Source organism: Anas platyrhynchos, chromosome 4 (genome assembly GCF_047663525.1).
Source record: "Anas platyrhynchos isolate ZD024472 breed Pekin duck chromosome 4, IASCAAS_PekinDuck_T2T, whole genome shotgun sequence".
Classification (NCBI taxonomy): Eukaryota; Metazoa; Chordata; class Aves; order Anseriformes; family Anatidae; genus Anas; species Anas platyrhynchos.
Window position 1 is genome coordinate 48,996,700 of NC_092590.1, and position 24,000 is coordinate 49,020,699.

Here is a 24,000-nt window from a genome sequence, read left to right on the forward strand (position 1 = left end):
CGTGTACCAGTAACAGTGATTACATTAAAGTCTGCCACCCAGGAAAGTTTTTTTTTCTTTTTTTCCTAATGTGCCTTTTCAAAACATTTTGAGATGGGAGCAAAAAAGCCACCAAGCACCACCATATAAGAATATCTGTCATAAAAGTTTCCCTTGTAGATGGTCCTTAGTGTCAAACAGAACACAAACAAAAAAACAACGTATGCAAAACATGGGTCACTCTGTCCCACTCCCTCACCATGTGCTGTGGCCAGCTGAGATTCTGAAGGTGGCTCTGGAGAACAGGGGACTTCAAGTTCATTCACTATGGACTTAGTGCATCCAGTCCCTCACCACAGTAAACACAGGAGTACCTAATTACCAGCAGTGAGATGGCAGAAGTGATAATCTTTCTCAGCAAATAATCAAGTTTAAGGGAAAGGTTTGGACTAATTATCTGAGGTGAATTTCTAAGGCTGACATAGAAATGATGAACGTTTCACAGTTGAACATTTGTCTGATTGTCACGTAGGTTCACTTACAAGCTTTCATCTTCCCTTAACGGAAAGCCGGAGTATGATGAACAACTGAAGCCTTGTTCCATCATTCAGCTAGTTTCTTCAGGTGCCAAAGATGCAGGCAAATGCCAAGACAGATTTCCAAAGCCTGACAATTTCTTGCCTGATGGTTTTGTGTAGTAGGTGGTGTGCACCGCAGGGAGCTTCCATGGGGTTTCGAAAATCCCCCATGGCACCTGTCTTCCTCAGTAACACTTCTAAAAACAGCACCTTTAGATGTATGCCCAAACTGCACCGAAAACAATACTTAAGTGCTTTGTAGAATCAGAGTCATGATAAGCCAAGATGCACAGGAAAGTCTGGAGGAACTAAATAACAACTAGACAGGAAGGCGAGCTAGAGAAGTAAATGTCAAATTATTATTGCATATCGATTCGGATACATGCAGTTGTGGAGCTGGGCCAGCTACTCCAACGTTTTCCCTTTTGAAGGAAGCAGGTTTAACATCCATAAATTACCTTCTTGATCAAAGTTTGATTAAGCATCTGAGAAGAAATGATGGATTTTTCAAAAGGCATGTATTCAAAGCATGCTTAATATATGCATGTATCTCTGTCTTTCTTCCTGTGGTTTCTTTCAAAGGGTCTTCTTCCTTTCCAACTGTAATCTCCTTAGGCAAAAAGTTGAGTCCCGAAAGAATTCATCTATAAAACCATGTGCTAAAACATCTAATTATCAGCCGAACTGATGAAAAATAATACTCTTATGAAAAATCAATGCTTTTTCCACCCCCCTAGTATTTTATTTTAGCAGTGTGAGGTAAAGACAGGGGAGACAGCCAACCTTCAAGGCTTGGGAAGCATTCTTTCCTCCTTCCCAGGCCTCACTAATACAAACCTTTTGAAATCCCAGTGGCCTGGGGACCAAAGCAAACCTCAGAGCAACTCATCTGATGAATGAGGCTGCAGTTTCCAAGTGACCTGGTGACATCCAGATGCATCTTCACTGCCAGCACTGGACAACAGCATGCTGAAGATTCCAGCCCTCAATGAAAGCTCGGTTCCCCTCACACCTCAGTCCAGAAGACTGAAATTGCTGGGGGCAGCTTTGGCACCAGGGAGTTGGGGCACTGGCTCTGCTGCTGCTTTCTGCAAGCTGCTGCATAACAAGTCTCATATCTTCCAAACTTGGACAACTACATACACATTCTGAATACAGTTCTTTACTCTTTAGGCACCTTTTCAAAATATTGCTCTACAATTGCCTCCTGCACCCCCTTCTACCTTTCTGCCGTACCCTCAGGACTTTATCTGCATCCCAGTGACCTCAGCTTTTAAACATGCAGGAACAGGAGAGCTTAGAATGCATCACTAATTTCAATCGTAACGAGTAGCAAAAATGCCAGCTTTTCAGGAAAGGGCAAACCTGCCTTGAGGAAAAAACTCTTTGGGAGAGTCACTCCTAAGCTGATGAGATCCAAAGGGCTGTTATGAAACACAGCCTGAGAAAAGCTCTGGATTACAAACCCTTGCTTCAGGATGCAAAAATTGCTGCAGATTGCTGGGACGTGGGTTTTGCAGTTTCCAGCTCGCCAATACTAGTTAAGTGATGATTTTTGCCAGGATTCAGTTGGACAAAAGCACCCAGGGTGCTGCTAAATCTGGGGACAGTTACTAACAGCCAGTAATATAAAAACATTTTTTTTTTAAAGCACTACTTATTTAGTTACCTAAAAAACAAGGTTTAACTTCAGGCACCTCACTCTTGCCAACGCCAGCTGTTGTATGATCAGTTAAGTCTCTTACAGTTGAATGTTTGGTACAGAAAGAGGCACTGTCTGTTTTCTTTGCTGCTAAAGGTTTGATAAAACTCATTACTAAATGAGTTTTCACTCATTTCCACTATTGGTGTGATACACATCAACATACAGTTTGAGTGGCTCAAATCAGCTTAATGATTGAGAACAGATTTTTTTTTAAGCGTTTACAAAACGCATTACTATTGATCTGGGAATCTGACACAATTAATTTAAATGTATGTTTAGCAACAGAGCAAAGAGATGACAGGGCACCAGGCAGATCAGGCAGGCAACCTTTATATTTCAGTGCAAACAAGGCGGCAGAGCTGTGATACGAATAAAGCAAAATGGCATACAGACTATTCACATTCCTTATCTCTTCTCCACAATAGAGCCATAGCTTGTAATCTGACTGCAAAGCCCAAGCACATGAGACACACATGTAGAACTAGATAGTCAATGCTGTCATCTACTGTCACATTAAAATGAGAAACAGTCTATAACCAGAACCTCTTTGAAATCTGGAGGGATAAAAGGATGTAGGCCCCAGTTCCCAAAACTACATTAAACACATTGAATACAATGGGACTACACAGCGCACTGCAAGCTGTGCATATGCTTGGGTCGGAAAAACCATTCCAGGAAGAGGCTGTATGAATTGGAAGAGGGTGTACGTGTTCCAATAGGCAGTGAGAGAAGAAGGAAAAAGAGACTTCAAGCTGCAGGAGAACTTCATGTGTTTGAAGGCTGCCGGGTACGTGAATAAGCAGGGCAAGTGGTCTGAAAGCATCTGCTGGGTCTTGCAGGTGAGGGGACAGATCATGGATCTGATGTGATGGAGGGAGGGAGCCAATAAAAAGAGCCACGGAGTGAGTGAGCTGGCCTTGGTAACTGTTACTCACATTAGCTGCAAACCACCTGAGGTTATTTGAATCACAGGAAATGAACAAAGAAAGTACAAGTCCTTACAAAGAATGAGAGCACATTCTCCCAACAGGATAAAACCAATACTTTTGACTACTGAGGCTAAACTTTTCAAATCTGTTCCAAAAAAGACATCTTAGATAAACACCTGACAGCATGAATGTTACACATTTCTCTAAGGTTTGAGGAATCAGATACCCAGAAGGTGTATGCTTAACAAGGTAGTTTCAAAGACTGCATAATCCTCAGCTCCTTAAAAAACAGGCCTACTGAACAAGCTAAAGCAGTGCGAATCACTCTCCTTGCTCACCTTCAATATGCAGATGTAGAGAGGATATTACTGCCATACTACAGATAAAGAAGAACCACAGCAACCTCCTCAGAAAGCTACAACTTAGAAGCAATGTTTTTCTTGCTTATATTCACAAACAGCTTACCTTTCTACTCACAGAGCACAGAAGGGGTGTGCTTGACTCTTTTTGCATATGTCCATCAAAATGTACAAATACATAGGATTGAGGGTATCATAATACTGAAAATCTGAAAGTGCAGAAATCATTCAATACAAAAAGAACAGTGGCACTAGATGGCTAAGATGCCCCAGATCCTACACAACTTTAATTAGACATTGCTATGAAACTGTGTTGACTTTCAAAATCATTTACTGCTTAATTTCACTACATTTCTGACAGAGCATCAGCTTGGAACTCTGTAAAATCATATCTTTTACAGGAGATAGTCACCCTAGAATAAGACATCAGAAGATAATCACAAGTTATAACAAAAAAAAATCAGCTTCAGTTTCCAGTTTTGCTTCAGTTTGAAGCAATTTGCTTCAAAAACCTACTGCGGCTGATAGCATCAAGTTGGCTCATGTTGAGGCTGTACACCTAATCCCTCTGAATCAAGGGGACATCTTCTCCCAGGGCTGCTGTGCTGCACAGCTCCTCATTAAGGTCTGACACAACTTCAAGAGATGATGGAGAGTTCTTTCCCTACAGTCTCTCGCATACTGCTGATGCTTACAGCTTCCTGAAACACAAAACTTTAAACATATTTTTTTGAAAAATAAAATGGCAATTATCATAAATGGCTACTAATGCTCATAAAAAAAAAAAAAAAAAGAAGAAGAAAAGAACAATTTAACTGATGGATATGGGAGACTAGCTCTGTTTCCTCATCAGTTTGATAATACAAAGAGATTGATATTTATAATTTTTGTCCCATGTTTATCACTTTTTCATTTTTCAAGAAACACTCTAAAGACCAGAGTGGATTGGTTTTGCACCATTCAGAGAACAGGAGTGAATCCCATCTCCTGTGAGTCCTCCAACACCAAGATGCTTTCACGTTTGGAAAAGACTACAATTCTAAGAGAAAGAAATTCAAAAATGAAACAACCTTGGTATCCATCAGGTCAAGGACAAAGCTCCAGTGAGAGCAGCCTCAAATGCTGCTTACAAGTCTGCACCTAACATGCACAAAACTCTCCTCTTTGCCTTTTTGACCAAAGCATTTTTCTTCCTTTATGAAAGAATATTCAGAATGGCCTTTTTGCAAATCTGGGAAGTTCTCTCTCACAAGGAAGCAATGCAAGAAGCCTCATGCGAGTATTTGTTGTTCCACAGCATAAAAACAGACAGCAAAGTCTTTTCCGTACTTCACAAAAGAACAAGTCCATAAAGTTCCTTGAGAGCTACAGTAAGATTATTTTGATTTTACCTAACCGTTAGGTAACAACATTTGTAAGGCTGCAAGAAAACACAAAAACTGTCATCCAACACACAAGGGGATTAAGCAACAAGGAGAATAGCCAAAAGGTTACAATGACGTTGCATTCTCCTGCCAAGCAGAACAGGCAGCTATGTTACAAACTGTGATAGACAAAAGAGAGAGACCAGAACTTGGCAAAACAATGATTTAAAAAAAAAAAGAAAAGTTTTCAAGGAACATCTCTCTTTGAACACAGTATATGTGGGGTGTACACATGGAAAAAAAAAAAAAGATTAATTGTTCCCTAAAACACCGCAATAGCACAATGGTTTTACAGTGGAAAAATTTGATTTATAGCAGATTAATTACCTTCTAGCAGTTTAAAATTAAAAAGGATAGATAAGTTGTTCCCCTCCTTAATGTTTTGAGCTAGATTCTCAAATATTATGATTTATAACTGATGTAATCATTGTTTTTCCACATCTGCTCTGCGGAGTTGAATATCTTAGAGTACTGGAATTATGTTTGTGCTGCATATAGAACAGAATATTGTCATGTCCAACAGCAAGAAAAAGGATTACTCTCAACTGCAGTTTGACAATACATTCAGGTTCCTCTGAACTTAACCAGATCTATATGCTACCACAGCTCCTGCCTCTTACACGTGCTTTAAGAATTTTTACCAGTCCTCTTCAAGACAGAATTTCACAAGTCCAGTGCACAAAGTAATCCATGCTATGCTTCACTTTTTTTTTTTTGTTCTGTAAAACTTTCATTTTACAATAACCACTGCCACACGCATCTCTTGACGTGCACGCCTTTCCAGGCATGTATCCATATTTAAATGCAAATGCAAGCATAGTGGAAAATCACCGTACAATTACAGACAGAATCCTACCAACACCCACCCACTGAACACACGCAAACGCTCTCAGGGGAAACTGCAGGCGCCCTGGCTAATTGCAGCCCCGAGCAGCAGCGGCCCCAGCTGACTGCGACCAAACCCTGTCCCAGCCCCAAGTGTCCCCATGTCCCACTGCTGGCTCAAGGATGTCCCTGTTCCCCTGCCTGCTGATTAGGGAGGGGACTTCCATGGCTAAGGCCCCCACAACTGTGCTCTGCCCGTCCTTCCCTGTCTGTCCACGGGGTCATCGTAGGCAATGCCCGTGAGACAAATGCAGCAGTGGCACGTGCGGACTGTGCCTCTCCTCTCAAACACATAGGTCTGAAGCCACACAGGAAATCACAGATCAAAACTAGCGCTCCCACCCTTTATCCCTGCCTCGCTGCTCATTATCAAGACATTGTCTGCTTACCTGAGAGGTCTGATTAATCATTTGTGGGTTTGCCATATGAAGTATCAATTGTGAAAATTCTGACTTTTCTCTATCAGTTTCAGGCTGAAAACATCGGGATTATATGTTGTAACATCATATGATGTGGGATTGTACGATGTGAGAAATCTTTTGAACGTTCCTTTCCAACAGAATGTGTCTCTCCTTATCTAACTCTACTACGTGTTTTGAGCAGTTTTGATTAGCTCCTGGGAGCATTAAGAACAGAAGAATTACCTTTCCCTCCCCACCTTAACTGCTGGCCCATGTTTCTCCCAGCCCTTCTCCTGCTGTTCTTCAGGAAATATTTTCAGTGTGGTTACAACATGTGTGATCTGCCTGTGCGGAGAAGGCCATAAATCCATATTACCAAATGTTTATCCGAGCTTTTGAACATCTTGGAGAGTGTGGTATCAGTATACCGCAAACCTCAGGGTATACCAGTGCAGGAGAGCGAGCTGGCCAGATACCATGTCATTACAAAGAACATTTTGATCTGGGGATGTAATGAGAAGCAGGTCTGCAGGAAGGTTTCCTCGGTGGCAGCTCCAGTGTGTAGGCGCAGGTGCACTACCCAGACAGAGCGCTGAAACAATGCATTTCTGGCATAGCAAGGACTCCAGCTTGGCTCGACGCTTGCAGCTTTCACATCCAAACCTTGTTACTAGATCAGCCTGGAATGTCATTCTAAATCCACGGTCTCCAGGCATTAATCAAGAAAGGGGGCCGGCAGGAGGGGGGATAGCCTATTTAAGGCTTGTAGTAAGGGAAAAACATGTCCTCCAAAAATGCCGTATCAGTGAAAGGAATTAAGTCACTTTCCTAGCTCGTGGTCATTTTCAGAGACATAATAAATATAACCTGGGGGACCCATACAGTACCTGCAGTTAAGTTGTCATCATGTGCAGATGGATGGTATCTTTGCTATAGCAGTGCATTACATTATTTCCTTAAATTGCTCTCACACTGCAGCCCCTGGAAAAGCACCAAAAGAATTTACTGGGGCTGGGAGACTCAGATTGCACTCAACAAGCCCCAGTGGACTCACTTGGAAAAAGCATGGGAACTCCCTGCCACTTGGCTATTAAGCCGGGGATAAAAGGGAAGGAGAAAAGCTGTGAGCACTGTGCTGGGCGGCCGCCACGACCCAAACCTCAAGCTCTGCAGCCAGGGAGGGCTGCACTGAAAGGATACTGCGGCACCCCTGCCATGGCTCGGCATCAGGGAGCACACAAGGGGGCCTTGGCCTTGTAGGATCTGGTTCCTGTGGAAAGCACAATGCAAGGAGGTGTTACGGGGCTTCCTGGGGGAATGCCCAGTTCTGAGAGCTCCTGGGAAGCATCTGGGAGCGAGAGGGGAAAAGGAGACAGGGAGACGCCAGGAAATTCAGAGAGCACCAAGACTGGGATGAGATTTAAACAAAACTAAAGAGGAAGACAACAAAGTCAGACACTTCCTACATGCAGGAACAGACAGGAGGTGCACTGGATGACAGAAAAAAAATAAATAAAAAAATAAAATAAAATGAAAAGCTTGCCACAAAGGACATGACACTCCTTTTAATGCCCACAGCTCTCTGCATCTGAGGCCCATTATTCCTCCTTAGAATATCCCCTGCTGGCACAAAGCAAGCTGCCCTGTCTCGAAGCGGATGAGGCCTGAGCACAACACTCAAGCTTTCTCCTGAAGGCTGGCGGACTCATCAACCAGACTTCCATCTGCTCTCTGTAAACACCGGTGCCTTAGGGATATTTTGAAAATACAGTCACTATTGTGTGCCCTATAAAGATTTTCACAGACATACATGTAAATATGAACTCTGTAGTGCAAACAAACAAAAAAAGATTGTTCCCCCCCTTATTTATTTTTTTGAAAGAAAGCAACAGACCCACAGAGAAATATAATATTTATCCACACAAATGTCTGCTACAGGCCAGGAATTTGGTTTCTTTACCTTCCTGATACCCCTTGAAAGATAACAGCTTTAAAGCTAAGAAGTGCTGCAATTCAATGGCAAGCCAAGTGGTACAGGCAGCATATGCTGCTTTTTAAGTATGTATTCCTTTTTAAGAATAGTTGCTGAAGCAAAAAAGATTAACTGGCATCTTGCAGGAGAAAAGACAGGTATGTTGCATCTTGGTAATACAGAAATAAAGGAGAACATAGTGACACTGAACAACAACTTTTAACTGGAGATACTTTTTTGTATGTGATAAAATTACTTGCAGACCTCAGCCGCAGCACAGGAGATAAGTAGGTTCAGTGTAGGGTACTGAGGAATTTTTCAGCCAAATGTTTATTTCAAGACCCTGATTGCTCCGACCTCACCAAGGATGTGGGAAATCCAGTTGCATATCCATCCTTCATCAGATATTTAATTACTGGCATAACTCTGACAGGAGAGCTTGAAAAACGCAGCCGCAAAAGCCAATAATGACTGAGTTATTCGGAGCTTGTTAGGGGTTGTCTTTCCCTGTTCCTTTCCCCCTCTCTTTTTCCCTCCTGAACATTATAAATACTCTAGGTCTTTCCCAAAGCGGAGTTTTGGAAATTTTAGGGCAAGCTTTTTCCAAGGAGGTAAAATAGGTGCTTCTACAGATCCCCCCTTTGGTATTAGTTCTGGTTCCTGGAGATAACAATCAAGAAATGACCTCAGGTCTCCTAGGCCAGGCACAGGTATGGGCTGTCCATCACGGGCTGAGGATTCACGCCACTGAGCAGCGGGAGGAACAGTGCTTATGGTGAGACTCAGCGAGCAGCAAGCTGGACTTCACCCTTGCCAGCCACAAGTGCCCAGCTTTACCTACAGCAGCTAGCAGCCCAGGCAATACCTGGTTAATGCAGCACAGAAGGATTTTACCATACTTTTCACTAGGGCATAGGTGGCAAAGAAAGCACTAAAGAAAGTACTAGTTATTCCCTACAACCACCCATTAAGAAATCTGGACATACCGACTTCAGCCACAGCTATTTCCTTGTCTAACTAAAAGGAAAAAGTGGTTTCTCAGACACTGATGCATGGCAAAAATCACACACTGCCTCATGATCGCTGCATGGCGCTTCGGTTGACATTTACAGGACAGCCGGCCGAAAGCACCAGGTTTCCAGAAGAGTACTTACAGAACGTGACGGCCCAACCTGTTGCTTTGGGTTGGTGAAATGCTGCGCTTCTTTCTGGGCTGCCTGACTCTTCTCCCTCTCCCACTACGTTTCATATACTCTGCTTTCATGCATAATTTTCCAATAAGCGATACAACTAATGGCACACACAGCAGTTACCTTAAAAGCTTCCTAATATTTTATGTGCAAACACATTCAGTAATAATTGCAGCCCCAATCAAGGTGCCTTAGTCAGTTTTCTTTCTTACAAAAGCATGTAAATGTATTCTTTAAAAGTTTTTCTAATAAGTACTGAAGTGAATGCCTGATCGTGCCCTTTACTCGGGACCTAACCCACCAGCTGTTATTATTCCTACAATTACTAATTACACCGCTGTCATGCCAGGGAACCCATTCTGGTGGGCACCTTGGAGGGGCCCTTTGAAAGGCAGCCCGAAAGGGCTAGGCACGTTTTCCATGCATGAGATGTGGTTGGGTTGCGGCACGCTGCCTGGCAGATTTTAAGCAAACAACGGAACGATTTAGAAGAGCTTGATAAAAACCAGCCCGACAGCACCAGCACATATCTATTGTCAGCATCACAAAGATTAATTCAGTATCATTTCTGGTCCACATTAAGGGAGAACTGAGGCTTGTGGGAAGATACATGGCTATCTGGTGAGGCAAGATATATGGTATTGGATCTCGTGACCTGCAGAGCTCCCTTTGAATGAGCGAATACACAGAGGAGTGCTGCAAGATTGTTCCCTTCATTTTCAGAAAATCAGCAAGAGGCAAAGAGCTATCGTGTTTAGGTCTGATCTCCTTATGCATCTGTCTGTGCATCATAACACTGTCTTCATGCAAGTAAACAGCCGTGAATCATTTCTGCCTCTCAGATTACACACGGAAGCTTTAACCCAAATCACTTTCCAAACAAGCACGTGGCCAATTTTTGTTTTCCAAGTGAGTTTTCCTACTCTTCCCTTCTTTCGGGTGATAGGATGACTGCATGGACAAAGAAAGCAAGACGGCCCTTCCCAACTTTCCAAGATTTTATTAATTTGCATTTTCCATTTCCTATTGCAAAGGAAAGGTAGCCTGCTCAAAGCTGTAAAAAGCTAACCTTTTCCCTTAAGAGACTTCATCTTTCTTAAGGGACTAAAATTTCAATTGAAAAAAAAAAAAAAGAAAAAGGGGGAGAAATTAAAAGTGAAAGAAGCAATATTTGGCAATATTTGATGTATTTAAGTGTAAGCCAGATGTGGAAGTATATATCTCCAAATTAAACATTTACTGAGTTGGCAGTGATGGAATTTTCTTCTCACACATGCAAACGTCAAGTCTGAATGTAGTCTAATTTATACCTATGTGTCCACCTGCCACTTGCTACCCAATGCCTCGTAGAGCTAAGCAGCAGTTAAGATTTGCCCCCTTTACTTCTGCACAGCCCCTTCTCCTCTTGGCACAATAGCATCATTTTATCTCTAAATGGTTTAAGGCTGTGATGAAACATCCTAACTGTGAGACAGCAACATGCATGAATTGGATTCAAAGGGGTGGCTGGTTTTCTGAAGCCCTGGGAGGAACGTAAAGACTACTAAAAGCAACAATAGTTGTAAGTACTGAAAATCTTGGGAAAAAAAATCAGACCATGCAATTTGTGAGTCATAATATAAAGACACAAACATGATGAACACTGTTACACAAGGAAAGGACTCAAGAGTTGCAGATAAACACTGAGGGGAACACTTTTCCCCCATGTGGCTAGAGGGCTCCAGCTGCCATGTCTGTGGTGATGGGTTCATTTTGATTTGGGCTCCCTACTTTCACACCCCTTGCCATTCATTTTCCCATAGTATCAACAGCATTTGGCTTAGTATTACCTAGAAAGTGGGCAACCAACACAGAAAGCAGTTGTAACCAAAGAAGCAGATGGGTCTGTAAGAATGAAGTATGGTGACGAAGAACTGAAACCCCCCCACTTACCTACTTTTTATGAAGGACAAAACAAAGTATTGCTCTCATCAAATTCTTTAAGATGAGTGTCTCTTTTCTAAGGGATCCAACAGAATTTATTCTATCAGTCAGCAACGTCCTTACAAAAATGGAATGCCAAAGTGATTTTTTTTTCAACCTTGAGTTACTTTACACTCTAAAATCACTAGCAGTATGGTAATCCCTGCTAATCAGGGGCCTAATTCTAATCCTTTTTGAGATTGGTGACTGTACATTTTGGAAACTCAGGATGTTTTCACCTGTTTTCCCCAAACAAAATTTGGATTTAACTCGTGGTCAATATCCATAGCACCCAATCATTAGTGACACTAACGAGCTTCTGATTTGTAGGCTTCCAACCTGACATCTTTTGCATTATCTATGATTGCTGGAGAGTGGCATGCCAAACACCATGAATGGGGCCAGCAGACGTACACCAGGAATTGGTTACCAAAAGGCTTCCCTTTCGGAGCCACCTGAAGTAAAAAGACCACAGGGCAATCATAGACATGGCTGACCGTGGATCTTTAAATTCAAGGACAACCTCCTGTTTTATTTGGAAAACAAAACAAAAAGCACCAAAACAAAACAAACATACCCAAGCCCTCACCAAGAAAACACCCAAATAAACACAGCCTGTTTTCCTCCTGTATCCATTCAACATCCTGCTCCCCAAAGGTGGAAGGAGATGCACAAGAAGAGGTGTCACCAAGGACAGGTGCCCCCTTCCTGCTGTACACGATCTGCTCCTAACTCAAGCTGCTTTAATCAATCATTTTGCAAGCAGCCTAAGACTACAGCCTCAGAGTATGTCCTGGCTGGGGAGAAACAACAGCCCAGAATACATCAGGTTGTGTTCTGGGATTACCACAGCCCCTGCATGCAGGTCCCCAACTGGGGTACAGCAGGAGTTTGGCTCTGCCTTGCCACCTGCTCCCCAAGGCAGGAGAAGCTTTAAACATCTTCTGCCTGGCACCACAGGACTGCCCATGGTAGAAGGTGTGAAGTGCGTCTCCCTCCCTCTCCACTCTTGCCAGGGTAAGAAGGGTTGAAGCTGCACTCCTCTGTAAACTGCACTTGGATCTGTGGAGTACGGCAGGGAAGGGAGACGTTGCCTCATGCCCCGTGCTTGGGAACGTCTTACTGGCCATGATCTGGCTTACAGGTCTTTACAGATTAACAGATGGTATCTTGGTATATACCTGACAATAAAATGGGAGGGAATTCCAACCCCAGCTAATGTTTGGCTGCCAAACGCTACGCCTACTCATAGCCAAAACAGACCACAGTTGAACTGCAAGAAAAGAAGGGCAGAAGCTGATGGGATGGTTCTTGCCAATAGCAAAGAACAACACGCCGTGTCTGAAAGTACCGGTGTGTCATGATGCACTCCTATCGCAGGCGAGGTGTATCACCACAAAGCCCTGAATGCCGGACCTCCCAAGCTCAGGCTGGTGCGTGCTGGGGCCAAAACCAAACAAGTTTCACTTCTGATGAGATAAGTAAGTGATTTCAGACCATTACTTCAGGGAAAAATCTAGGACCCTTGTTCTACAATAAATGGCTCCTTACCCGGATCTGTTTTAGAAAAGACTGAGTGAACTAGTAAGAAGAAATGAAAACACTGCAACCACAAGCTAGACATGAAGATAAAACACTAGAGAATACACTACCATACATACCATATTTATCACACTGCCACAGAAAATTAACAAAAACCCAGGGCAGAAGTTCACACAAAATCAGAATAGCACAATTCTACTGCAAGACATGAATTTCATCCTCCTTCACACACAGAACTGAGAGGGATGCTCAAAGTACAGTTAAACAGACAAAAGGCAGCCCAAACTTTGTCTTTTGCTGTGCTTCTTCATTCAGCAGACTTTTTTTGGTACTGTTCCATGGAGCGAACATTCTCCATTTTCTTTGAACAAATTGTATTACACTTGTTTCTCATCAGATTACATAAATTAGCTGAGAAGGAATGGATTCAATTACAGTGCAGATTCCAGACCTCTTAAGAACTTACTGCCTAACACATTCCTTTCATTTAATAAACTGGAACCAAATGAGGATTATATCATATAAATAATACTCCCTTGATAGGGCAATGCAATAAAATGGCAAAAATACTCGGAGGAACCACGTAGATCAAATACAAGAGCCTCTGATATTACCCACCGGATTTAAAATATGAACCTCACATAAACCTAATTGTTCCGTATTTTTAAGCTGTATTGCGAGCAAGAACCTGATTCAGGGGATACCTAAGACTGAGCTTAATATCTTCTGACAGTTAATATCTTCTGACAGCATCAAACAGCTAATTAAAAAACGTGTTGCAGCAAAGTATTGATTTCTGTATTTAAAAGATAATTTGATAGCTTTGCACAAGATACTAGCCTCTCCTGCAAAATCCAAGATTTACATGTCAATCTCCCAAGTGACTAAAAGTAAATACAACCAAGAGCAAGGGCTTTGGAAAGGTCTGAGTGAGGCAATTTCCCAAACTGAATCATTCTTTAAGAAGGAAGGCAGCATTTTGGAACAACTTAAGCTGATACAATGAATTTAGGAACAACCCTTCTCAACTGAAACACTCATCCATTCTTTCAGCTTGGGAAATAAATGTGCCCTTTACACTAGGACATTTTTATATCTGCCTAAATGTGTAAGTATCTGGGGAAGGAAAATGTGATGAAAAGAGCTAGATTTGAAGCTCGTTAAGAGACTCAAAGGCTGAGGTCACAGACTATGCATACAGTCAAATTATCTCCATCCACAAACAGCATCTGACACATTTTGAAGGAGCATGGAGGAAAATAAAGAGGCAGAGGAACAAGGCTGCCAAGACAAGAATAACCATTAAATGTACAATTAGCTGTAAAAAAAATCTTTATAGATCATTGAAGAATGGCTGAAGACAGTTTTGATGACAGCCTATGTAATCACAGCTTGTCTAACCCTAAAGCTGTATTTAATCTGGCATACAAGTACAAATACAGCACCCAGCAGGTGAAGTTCCAATTTAGACTTATAGCAAGAAACAAGACATATTTATCTATTCAATAAAAAGTTTTACAGGGGACATGGTAAATTCTCTGCCAACAGGAATTTTTAAATCATAACCGTATACCTTTCTAAACTAGCTGTCAATTATCCAGCTATGCAGTATATTCAAGACTTGCTAAACTTTATGGCATAAGTTCTGCAGGAGACCAGCTCACAGAGTCCTTGCAGTTCTTCCTGGGCTTAAAATCTAGAAAACTTTAGACTGAGAAGAATTATAGGCTGTGCAATACACCGAATGGATAATGCAGAACCTATCAGTCACACAACAAAATATAAAGTCTGTTAACTAAAAAACAATATTCCAACCAGAAAGAAAAGATTATAGAGAAGGCATGGGAATAGAAGGCACTGTTTGTGAAGAAATTTTTACCATTTTGCTGTAGAGAACAGATGCAAATTTAGGCCCTTCTCTGTTGCTGTGGTTTGGAAAACAATCCAAACTTTTAATTTAAGTTTTAGAGGGATCCAGGCTGGCATGCACTTTCATTACTATTACCACGGACAGCCTTGCATTTCAAAGCCTAGGTCAAAAATTGATCAATTTTTATATGGCATGCACAACACAGGCTAACAAACAAGAATAGCCTGCAGCATAGAGCTCAAGTTCAGCAAAGTTTAATCTTCTATTTAAACTTTTTCAGGGTCAAGTCAAAGTTAGAGGCCTCCACTTCTTCTGCCCATTGCTCTTCCAAAAGAAGCTGCTGGCCACCTAATGGCTAGGTGGGCCTCAACATACCCATATGGATCCCTGCCTCTGCCTACCATCTTTGCCAATGAGGAATGAACGAGAAACAAGACAATATGCCAGAACCCTCAGCCTGCCCATTTCAGCTTATTTGACGCCTCCAGAAAAGGCATCATCGAAATGTGTCTTGTAATACACAAATTACAAATTAGCAGGAGAATTCAGCTTGGTGGCCAGGGAAGGTGGGCCTTTTGTCACATTCTGTACCACCCACTGGTACCCTCCTGAGTTTGTGGACCTGAGAACTCTCCTCACATGCGTGCCGAACTGTGACAGGCCAGGGGCACTCGCTCACAAGGGTTTGCAAATGTCTCTGACAAGAGCTCTGCACTCGTTAGTTGAGTTTACATCAACTAGGTGGGGAATAGTGCTTAAAGGGAATTTACTTGTTTCAAACTTCTACAGTACCAGCTAAATCTTTTGTCCTGGGCTTCCTGATACTGTTCTCTGTCTGGCTGATAACATTCACAATGATAATCACAAGAGACATGGCAGGAAAAAAGTTCCTGCTCCGAAGATACTGAACTGATGCAAAATGGGATGCTCAACAACACCTGTGAGCTACAGAAATGCATCACTGTTAGAGATGTTCTCTGACAGGGTGAGGCCTGTATGAAAAGCCATGAGTAGGATGCATCTAGAATCACATTGTCTAACCATAAAGGTTTTTTCTTTGGCCAGTGTACCAATGTGCCAACACGTCATGATCTGTGGGTATACTTATATGTAGAGTTACACATTTGTATATGAACCTCATTAACTAGGCTTCATACATTCATACCTAAATATAAATTAAACAAAGTGGTCTTCCTGGAACTGTGCATGCTTTATCTGAACTTTCCTCTACCTTCAACTGGTAAATTCAGATGCAGTTTTCCACGTTATATATAAGGCTGTTCAACTAGAATATAAGTTATGCCTTAACACCTCCACCCCCAGCACACACCTTAGGTTTTTTTTTTTTTTAACAGTAAAGTAAAATGAAGCTATATTCTACCCTTAGAGGGAATGAAAATACAAAACTGTCTATGAAGAGTTTGTAGTAGTTTTGACACAAGAGAGGAAAAAAGAGGTTGAAGCTTATATCAAAAGAGACTTTTTCAATATAGAATAAACAGGACTAAGCACAGCTCCTGGATATCAGTGACATCTCTTTTTGCGTATGGTGATAACTTAAAATGCTTATTTAATGAGCCTCTAATAATATCCTAATATTTAGGCAGGTCATAACATGCAAAGCAGACACAATGGTGTGTTCGCTCTTGTTCTTAACTCGGTTATGAACACCAACCAACTGTTCATCTCTGTGATTTAGAAGTGTAAAATTTGGAATTTTGCTTCACATCTCAGGCAACGCTGAGAAATTTGTGTGCTTCTTTGCCTCATTACTGACATCTGCTGTACTCTAAATGAATGGCACAACCTCACCAATCCACTTGTTCCCTACAACACTCTATCCTGAACACCAGAATTTGACTTGAACAGCATGCGCAGTGATTTGCATTGCTTCCAAAGAAATAATTTGCAGTACAGAAAACCACTCTCAGAAATTTGAGAAAATGCAGTAATTCCTTCATACTGGGCACCTTTTCACCAGGAGATAAGTAACAGCATATGGCATGGCAGCGAGCTGTTCACAGGTCTTACATTCTAGCACATGGGAAGAGAAGACTTCCATACTAATTCACAGCACCAGCTGAAATTTTTACGATTTCTTCCCCCGTTGCCAATGACACCTGCTGCCTCACACACAGCTTTGGTGCCCAGGCCCCAGGCAGACCTCAGCTTTGCCACACCTCTTAAAATTGGCCTTCACGTACAGACGCATGCAAGCATCTCTCACGTGTATATCTCTTGGCACAATGGCACAGGATATATCTTAAAGAAAATATATTCTTCTGTTTAACAGCTTACTGATGGACTTTATCACTGATCATAGGTAACACACCACCATATGACTTGTGCACATGACCCACTTTCAAAGTGAAGCATCCTCCCAAGGACCTCATGGAGAGCAGGAAAAGCTAGAGATGGCTACTGCCACATCTCAAGAAGTATGCTCTTACCCATTAAAGCATGTCACTATTTACAGGCTCCTCAGGGTACTGAAAGATGCAGAGACAGGCAACAGCTGTATCATCCTTTTAAAGTTCTATTCTCTGAACTAAACAAATCTGACAGGATCTTTCTTTTAAGCTGTTCTCTATAACTGATTCTGATCCAGTGCAAAACACTTTCACAGGCTCTCTTCTCACCCAAAATCATTTAAATCTCTCTCTCTCTTGCCTAAAAGCAAGTAAGTGGAAACAAATTCAAGACAAATACCTCAGATCTGTTTTCCGAGGCAAAAGTCTCTTCTTCCCACTGAAGTAGGCTTCAAAATCATCTGTTGTCAGTCTGTATGCATAGTCGATGTATGCAGACACCTCCTGGTGACGAGAATTATAGTCACGAATGTAGATTATGGACTGAAAAATACAAAGAAGGCCACAAATGAAGGGTGGAGACATACATATGCACTCAGATTTCTGTGTAAAAACACTTAGAAATGATATAAATATTTTCAGTTTCACCTGGGCCAGACTTCTGTTGAGGCACTCCTGTTACAACATATTATGGCATATTCTTAAGAGAAGCTAAGCAGTGTTGAAATAAAAATAAACATAGATGCAGTATCATGCAATGTGCCCTTGTGTGTTCCCCGTGCCTTCTGCTGCCACTCTGTGAGGGTAGAGATTTTCCATAGGTCCCTGGGCCACATCTGCCAGCCCTATGCAGACAACCCTAATACAGCTGAATGCCACAGGACACCTACTTTTCAGCAACAGAACCGAACGAAGGGTGTTTCTGTGTGACCACACTTCGGTGCTACTGTGCATGCCCTAATTACAGGATCAAAGCAGGTGAGAATGTTACTTATTTTTGGATGTGACTCTACAGCTATGAAAAGGCTTTGCTTATTCAACTTAATATTCACAATGGATTTGTAGCTTTTCAGAAAGACGACAGAGTGGAAACAGGTTACCACACATACACCTCTCCCACGCTATGATCAGGGAACAGAGTGGATCCCGCCAGCCCCCTCTCCTGCAAGACCACGCCTGTGCCGTTTCACTCTTGACAACTGATGAGTAGCAGAGCAAAAATGTGAGCATTCAAATACATGCAAACAAACAGTGCTGCAAAATCCATGCCTAGAAATACAGCCGACCAAAGCAGGATGGCTACAAGTAGGAGAACACAAAAAGAATAGATTTACCAGTCATAAAGTCACGCCTCTGTAAATTACCCAATTAGCTTTTGCACCTACACGTGTCACCGCTGAATTAAAGGTGGCAGTAGGGCACCTGGAAGACAGCAACGCGTTCAGCAGCGGTTCTGGCGTGTTAGGGTCATAACACGTGGAAGAATATAGTACATCGGCTCTCATGCTGCTGCTGAAATGCATGTCACGGGCAGAGGCACTGATGGGATGACTTTCCACTGATGGGAAACCTTGTTTCCTATTTTCTCTGCACTCCTTCTGTACTCCTTTACCTTTTAATTGCATTATTTTCCAGTGAAACCGAGAACAGCTTGGTAGAAGGCAATTCTTCTTCGCATACCTCCACAATGCAAAAAGCAAAGAAATGATAGGATGAGTGCGGACTTGCAAGACAGAAGAGTTCATGCATCCTGGGACCCACATAAGAAAAAGTAAATGCTGAGAGGAGAGGTTAGTAGGTAGGTGTATGATAAAAGTATTTCTGAGCTCTATGCCTGTTTGTTTTTACTCAGCTGAAATCAGGTGATATTTCTTTTTTGAATACAAGGGAAATGGAAACAATACCACATGGAACTCTTTCAAAAAGCATTCTTTATTTTAACAGCAGCAGATTTCTAGAGTGTAATGGTTTATCTGGCAAGCTGTTGTTATACTAAGACATACTTCCTTTTCCAATTTCACATTTAATTCCATCAAAACATGTGTTACTCATTTTGCAGTTTTGTACCATCGATGTTGTTGATATAAAGAGCCAGAAGAATCTCCTGCAATACGTCTGACCATCTTGAAACATGCCTCCTCCCCTATTCTCAGCATGCCCCATTTTGAACAACCAATTTGTGTGTCTGGACAGCCTGGTAAGGACAGATACCAGGCAATGATTAAAAAAGACTCTGCCTACCACACCGCAAGGTGACCGCACGTTGTACCCACGTTTCTGTAACAAAACTAGAGGCATGCTGTACATCTAAAGAACAGGATTCATCATCCTTCAGAAAAGTTAGTTTTATATGAATACCTTGACTTGCATAGTATGATCCAATAATTTGAAGAGCTGACAGATGTTACAGTATTTTTTGCAATATTAAACACAGGGCTATCTTTCAAGGCTCTTCTGCTTATAAAATTTATCTCCTGAAGTAATGTTCACATATTATCAGCTATAAATCAACACCAAACTACAGGCAAGCATACAGACTATCATCAAAATTGCTTTATGAACTCTAAGAAACCAACCAAAATATCTAAACAAAAATGTTTTATGTTAAAGGTATGCTTTTGAGGCCTCTTTCTTAGAACTAAAGGCCTTTGATCCTTCTCATCCGTCAACATGGTTTCTCTTCTTTCCTCATCCATGATTCATTTCTAACCACCTATAAGCATTCATTCATTAAACTGTGAATCAGCTTGAATTTTCTTAAGATACTCTAAACTTGTCACGTCACACCTTTTTGCCCCAGAGAAGACTTGCACAAATTCACACTCTTCTCCCAAAATGATAAAGCTCTTAACTTAAAAATAACTCAAAGAGAAAATAAAAAATAACATTAAATCCATGAAGAGGAAAATCTTCTAAAAGTCATACCGATCCTCTTCTGATTTGCCTCTAACACAACAAGCTAAGTGTGGAGCTTGTGCTTTACATCCATCTGTAAGCTTTCAAGAACATATTGTATGGTGAAAGGTGGAACAGCTTTAATTTAAGATGAGGTTTGAAAGCTACACTTACGTATAGCTTTTGGGCCTAAAAGCAGAACGTGTTTACAACTGGGGTAAACTGACTTATGATTACAACAGTTTGGAACAAATTAGCAACACAGAGTTCCTTTTACTGCTTTTCTGACGAGAAACTAGAGGGGTACAGAAGTGCTGTTTCTAGTTGCACAAAGGACCAAGGAGTTCCTGTAGTTTCAATGGGCTGGGGAGCAGACCTAATGCTGCCTTCAGCACTAGCACACAGGTGGGACTTTGCTCAAAGCCACACAGTTGTGCCTAATTCAGCCATAAATTTGGCTGGCAAGAGCCTGCACATCCAGCTACCAATCAGCTACCAATGCTTTTGAGAGAGCCACAAATAATTCTGGACACAGATAATGCTGGACACGAATGAAACCTGCACTTTACTAGTGAGGAAATGCATATGAGGGCATGTTCCTTTGCCACATGCAAGGGGGACACAAACCAACAGATTCAGAAAGCTTTGGCAGTATTCAGTGATGGTGACTCTGCCAGGAGAACAAGCAATACATATTTACTTCTGAAATTTAGGGATGTCTCAAAAATGTTGCCACTGCACATAGACTGAGTTCAGATGTTACGCTCCCTCCAGTGCTGATGCTGGAAGAGGCAGCGGGAGAAGGGCTACTGGAAATGCTTTGATAGCTACCTCTCACCAGTGAGGGTTTTATCATGGAAAGGGAAATGGAATTTGCATCCTGCATATCTAAGTTCAAGATTGTAAGAAAAAAAGCTCTGATCTTTTTCAGGTGGCATGAAGAGAAGTTTAAACCCATAGATAAGGGAGATGCAATATTTACAGAGGATAAATATAAATCTCTCCATACATTTATATAAATATACTTGTAATCATTTTCCATATTCATTTATTATACTTCATACATGTATATAAATATATCCCTCTCCCTGGTAGGGACGCTGAGGAGGTAGACAAAGTTCAGGAGTAGGAAACCATGATTTGGAATAGAATAGCATCCTACATTTCTTTGCTTATCCTTTTTGCTTCCATCTTCAGTGGTGTATTTTTACACTAAACAAATATTCTGTAATGCCAATGCTCTGATTATTCCAAAACCTCTTGCATCTACTGCTTCCTATTGACAAAGGCTGAAAATTCATAAGGCTAATTCACTTGGCTATGCTAAATACGGGGCCACTTTCTTCAGGAGCACAGGTATGTGATCCTTGGAAAAGGCTAATACCAACCTGTCATATTTCAAACCAGTTTAACAAACAAACAAATAACAAGCCACTGTAAATAACCAGTTCATTCAAGTATTTATTGATCTTTTCAACTACATGGACCATTTTTCCAATGCTATCTCCAACTAGGGGATAGCATTGGAAATTGGGGAACTGATTCCAGTTCCCCTGGCCTGAAATCAGGTCCTGTGCTGCCAGTTCAAAACACTGCAAGTAGAGCCATTAAATGGGGATAAAGATGTAATTAAAATCTACTTCTGGGTACTTCAAGCACAGGCAGAAACTCCAAGTAGTACAAATCCTACAGAGTTTAATTTTCAGTTCCATGTCTGTTCGTTTCCCCCCAAATTCTAGAGACTCAGTTCATTTTCAATAATTCTTTTGGAATTTTTTTCTGTACCAAACCTAAACTACAAAACTTTTGCAAGTTGTACACTGTGGTACACACTGCTTCCTATAAATCCGTATACTGACAACTATTGCACGTACTGGGCAGGCCGCCTTGCTCATGGCACGCACCTGATTAATCACAAAGATCCTCTCCAGCCTCCTGCACACACTTTAATTTGAATAGCACCCTCAGGGCTGTTTCATCCAACTCATTCAAACCAATGAAACAGAACTGTGTGATCTTTGTGTCATGCTCCAGGTTCATGAAAGAAAAAAGGAAGAATAGAAAAACTGTCCAGGCAAGAAAAATAAAAGCTTTAATTTGGCCGCCATATCGATAAACACTGGGGACTCAATTCTCACATGCATTAATATCATTACATACTGTTCAGGGAGTACAAAAGCATTTCGGAAGAGGCACAAACTACATTTACCCCTTGCTTACAGTTGGCTTATGCTTTGCTAGTGCTCGTGTGGTTAAGAGTCAGGCCCACAACTGTGATGACTTCTGTGCTGAGTTTTTCTGGGTTTTGAAGCATGTTCTTCAAACTGCTTCAAAAGCTACTGAAATCTTCTGGTTAAAAGACAGGATCACGCAGCCATGAAGGCCTTCTGCCTTCATCTCTAGAGGAAACGAACTGTTCCATGCAGAATTTCCATGCAAAATCTGAGAAAATATTGTATGCTTGGGTCCAGTAGCATTTGAGCGTTTTCAAGTTATAAGAAAAAAATAATAAAAAAACACCTGCCAATGATTCATTCCTATATACATTACTTCATGCACTGGAACGTGTCTCCTGAAACTGGTTTTGATTCCCAGCAAGACTTCATCATGGACACCGAAATGCCAGGACTTGCCCATTATTTGGGGTATATTTATATGCACTAGGAGACAGGTTCAATGTTCAGAAAAGACAGCACACCTGCTTCCACTGACATCTGCGAGCACTGATCAGACTTGCAGGGTCTGAGGAGAGTTTGTTTGCATTTTTTCCTACCTTGTAAACACTGCCAGTAAGAATTACATTCCTCAGACTAGGCTAAATCTTGGCTCTTTAAGATGTTCCAAACCTGTAGGATTATTTCTCCCTGGTTAGAACATCAGGCTGGGACCTGTGAGGAACAGGTACGAGTACCTGCCCTGGACTGCCATGCTGCAGGGACAGTCCAACCTGCGGTCTCAGTCCACTTTTAAGTAATGCTGCATATCAAAGAAGAGCTGAAAACCTCCTGAAAAGGGCCTCACCCCTGTGAGTACTGCCCATGGACAAGAAAGCTGTCCATCACTGTTTTAAAGGTGAAGCAGCAAACGAGCTCTTTGTGCTAGCAAAGGTTATAGCAAGCACCAACACTGTTCAGAAGACCAACTAAATTCCCAAGGAGGGGAGAAAAATGACAGGCAATTTTTAGGAATTAGAGCTAAAAGACATAACGTTGGTTATCTTACAAGAACTTTTAGCTCTCCCTAAACCTTTCCTGTGTCCTTAAGGCAGAACATTGCTGCTCTTTAAGAGAACATCTTAATACAAGCTTTCTTTAAGCACTTCTCTAGCACATCCTAAAGGCTAACAACAGCAGGTTTCTAACTGCATCCCATGGCTTTGCTGGCCTGGGACCTACAAGATGGCAAATTAAATGGAGCATGCCATGATTCACCTTACTTTGGAACTTTTGCAATACAAATCCACTCACGCTGGAGTTCAATGTAGCTGAGCAGACAGAATATGTGGGAATATAAAGAGACCAGCCTGCTGTCTGGTGAAACAGTCTTGTAAGTGCTTTAAAAGCACGCCAACCTGAAGGTAGCTGACAGGAAAGTAAAGACAGACAATATTTAGGAGTCAATTACTAAGTCACTGAGGAAGCGCTTTTCATTGGGACAATATCACAGGTGGGGACCCAGGGGCCCGAGCACAATTAGGCTGGAGGGGACAGGCATAAAACACATTACCAGTTAAAATATATTTTTAACGAGCAGCAATTTATTTTTGTTGTGTCGTGTTTGGCCTTATTTGCCACCCGCAGATCATGTTACGTCTAATAGAAATACCAGCGGGCAACAGTAGTCAGAGAAAGGACCTCACCTCTGTATCTTTAAAACAGATGCTATTCTCATTTCTGCTTTGCAAGTAGGAATAAATTGCTGACCTGGTCTCCAGGCCAGCCGGGAGTGAAAACAGTGTAAAACATAAGCTTGTAGGTTGGGACTTTATCTCTTGCACAAT

The 24,000-nt window shown here is 41.7% G+C and overlaps 1 protein-coding gene across 2 annotated transcripts in view; it reads right to left on the reverse strand.

Annotated features, from left to right (window-relative positions):
* Positions 1-24,000, reverse strand: part of CFAP299 (cilia and flagella associated protein 299) — a 204,003-nt gene that overhangs the window by 11,900 nt on the left and 168,103 nt on the right. For both annotated transcript variants that reach the window (XR_011809167.1, XM_072037563.1), the window contains exon 4: positions 17,506-17,648. Coding sequence is in view for 1 of the 2 variants with exons in the window: in XM_072037563.1 (XP_071893664.1) it covers positions 17,506-17,648 (143 nt within the window). In the remaining variant the exon portion in view is untranslated. The remainder of the gene's footprint in view (positions 1-17,505; positions 17,649-24,000) is intronic.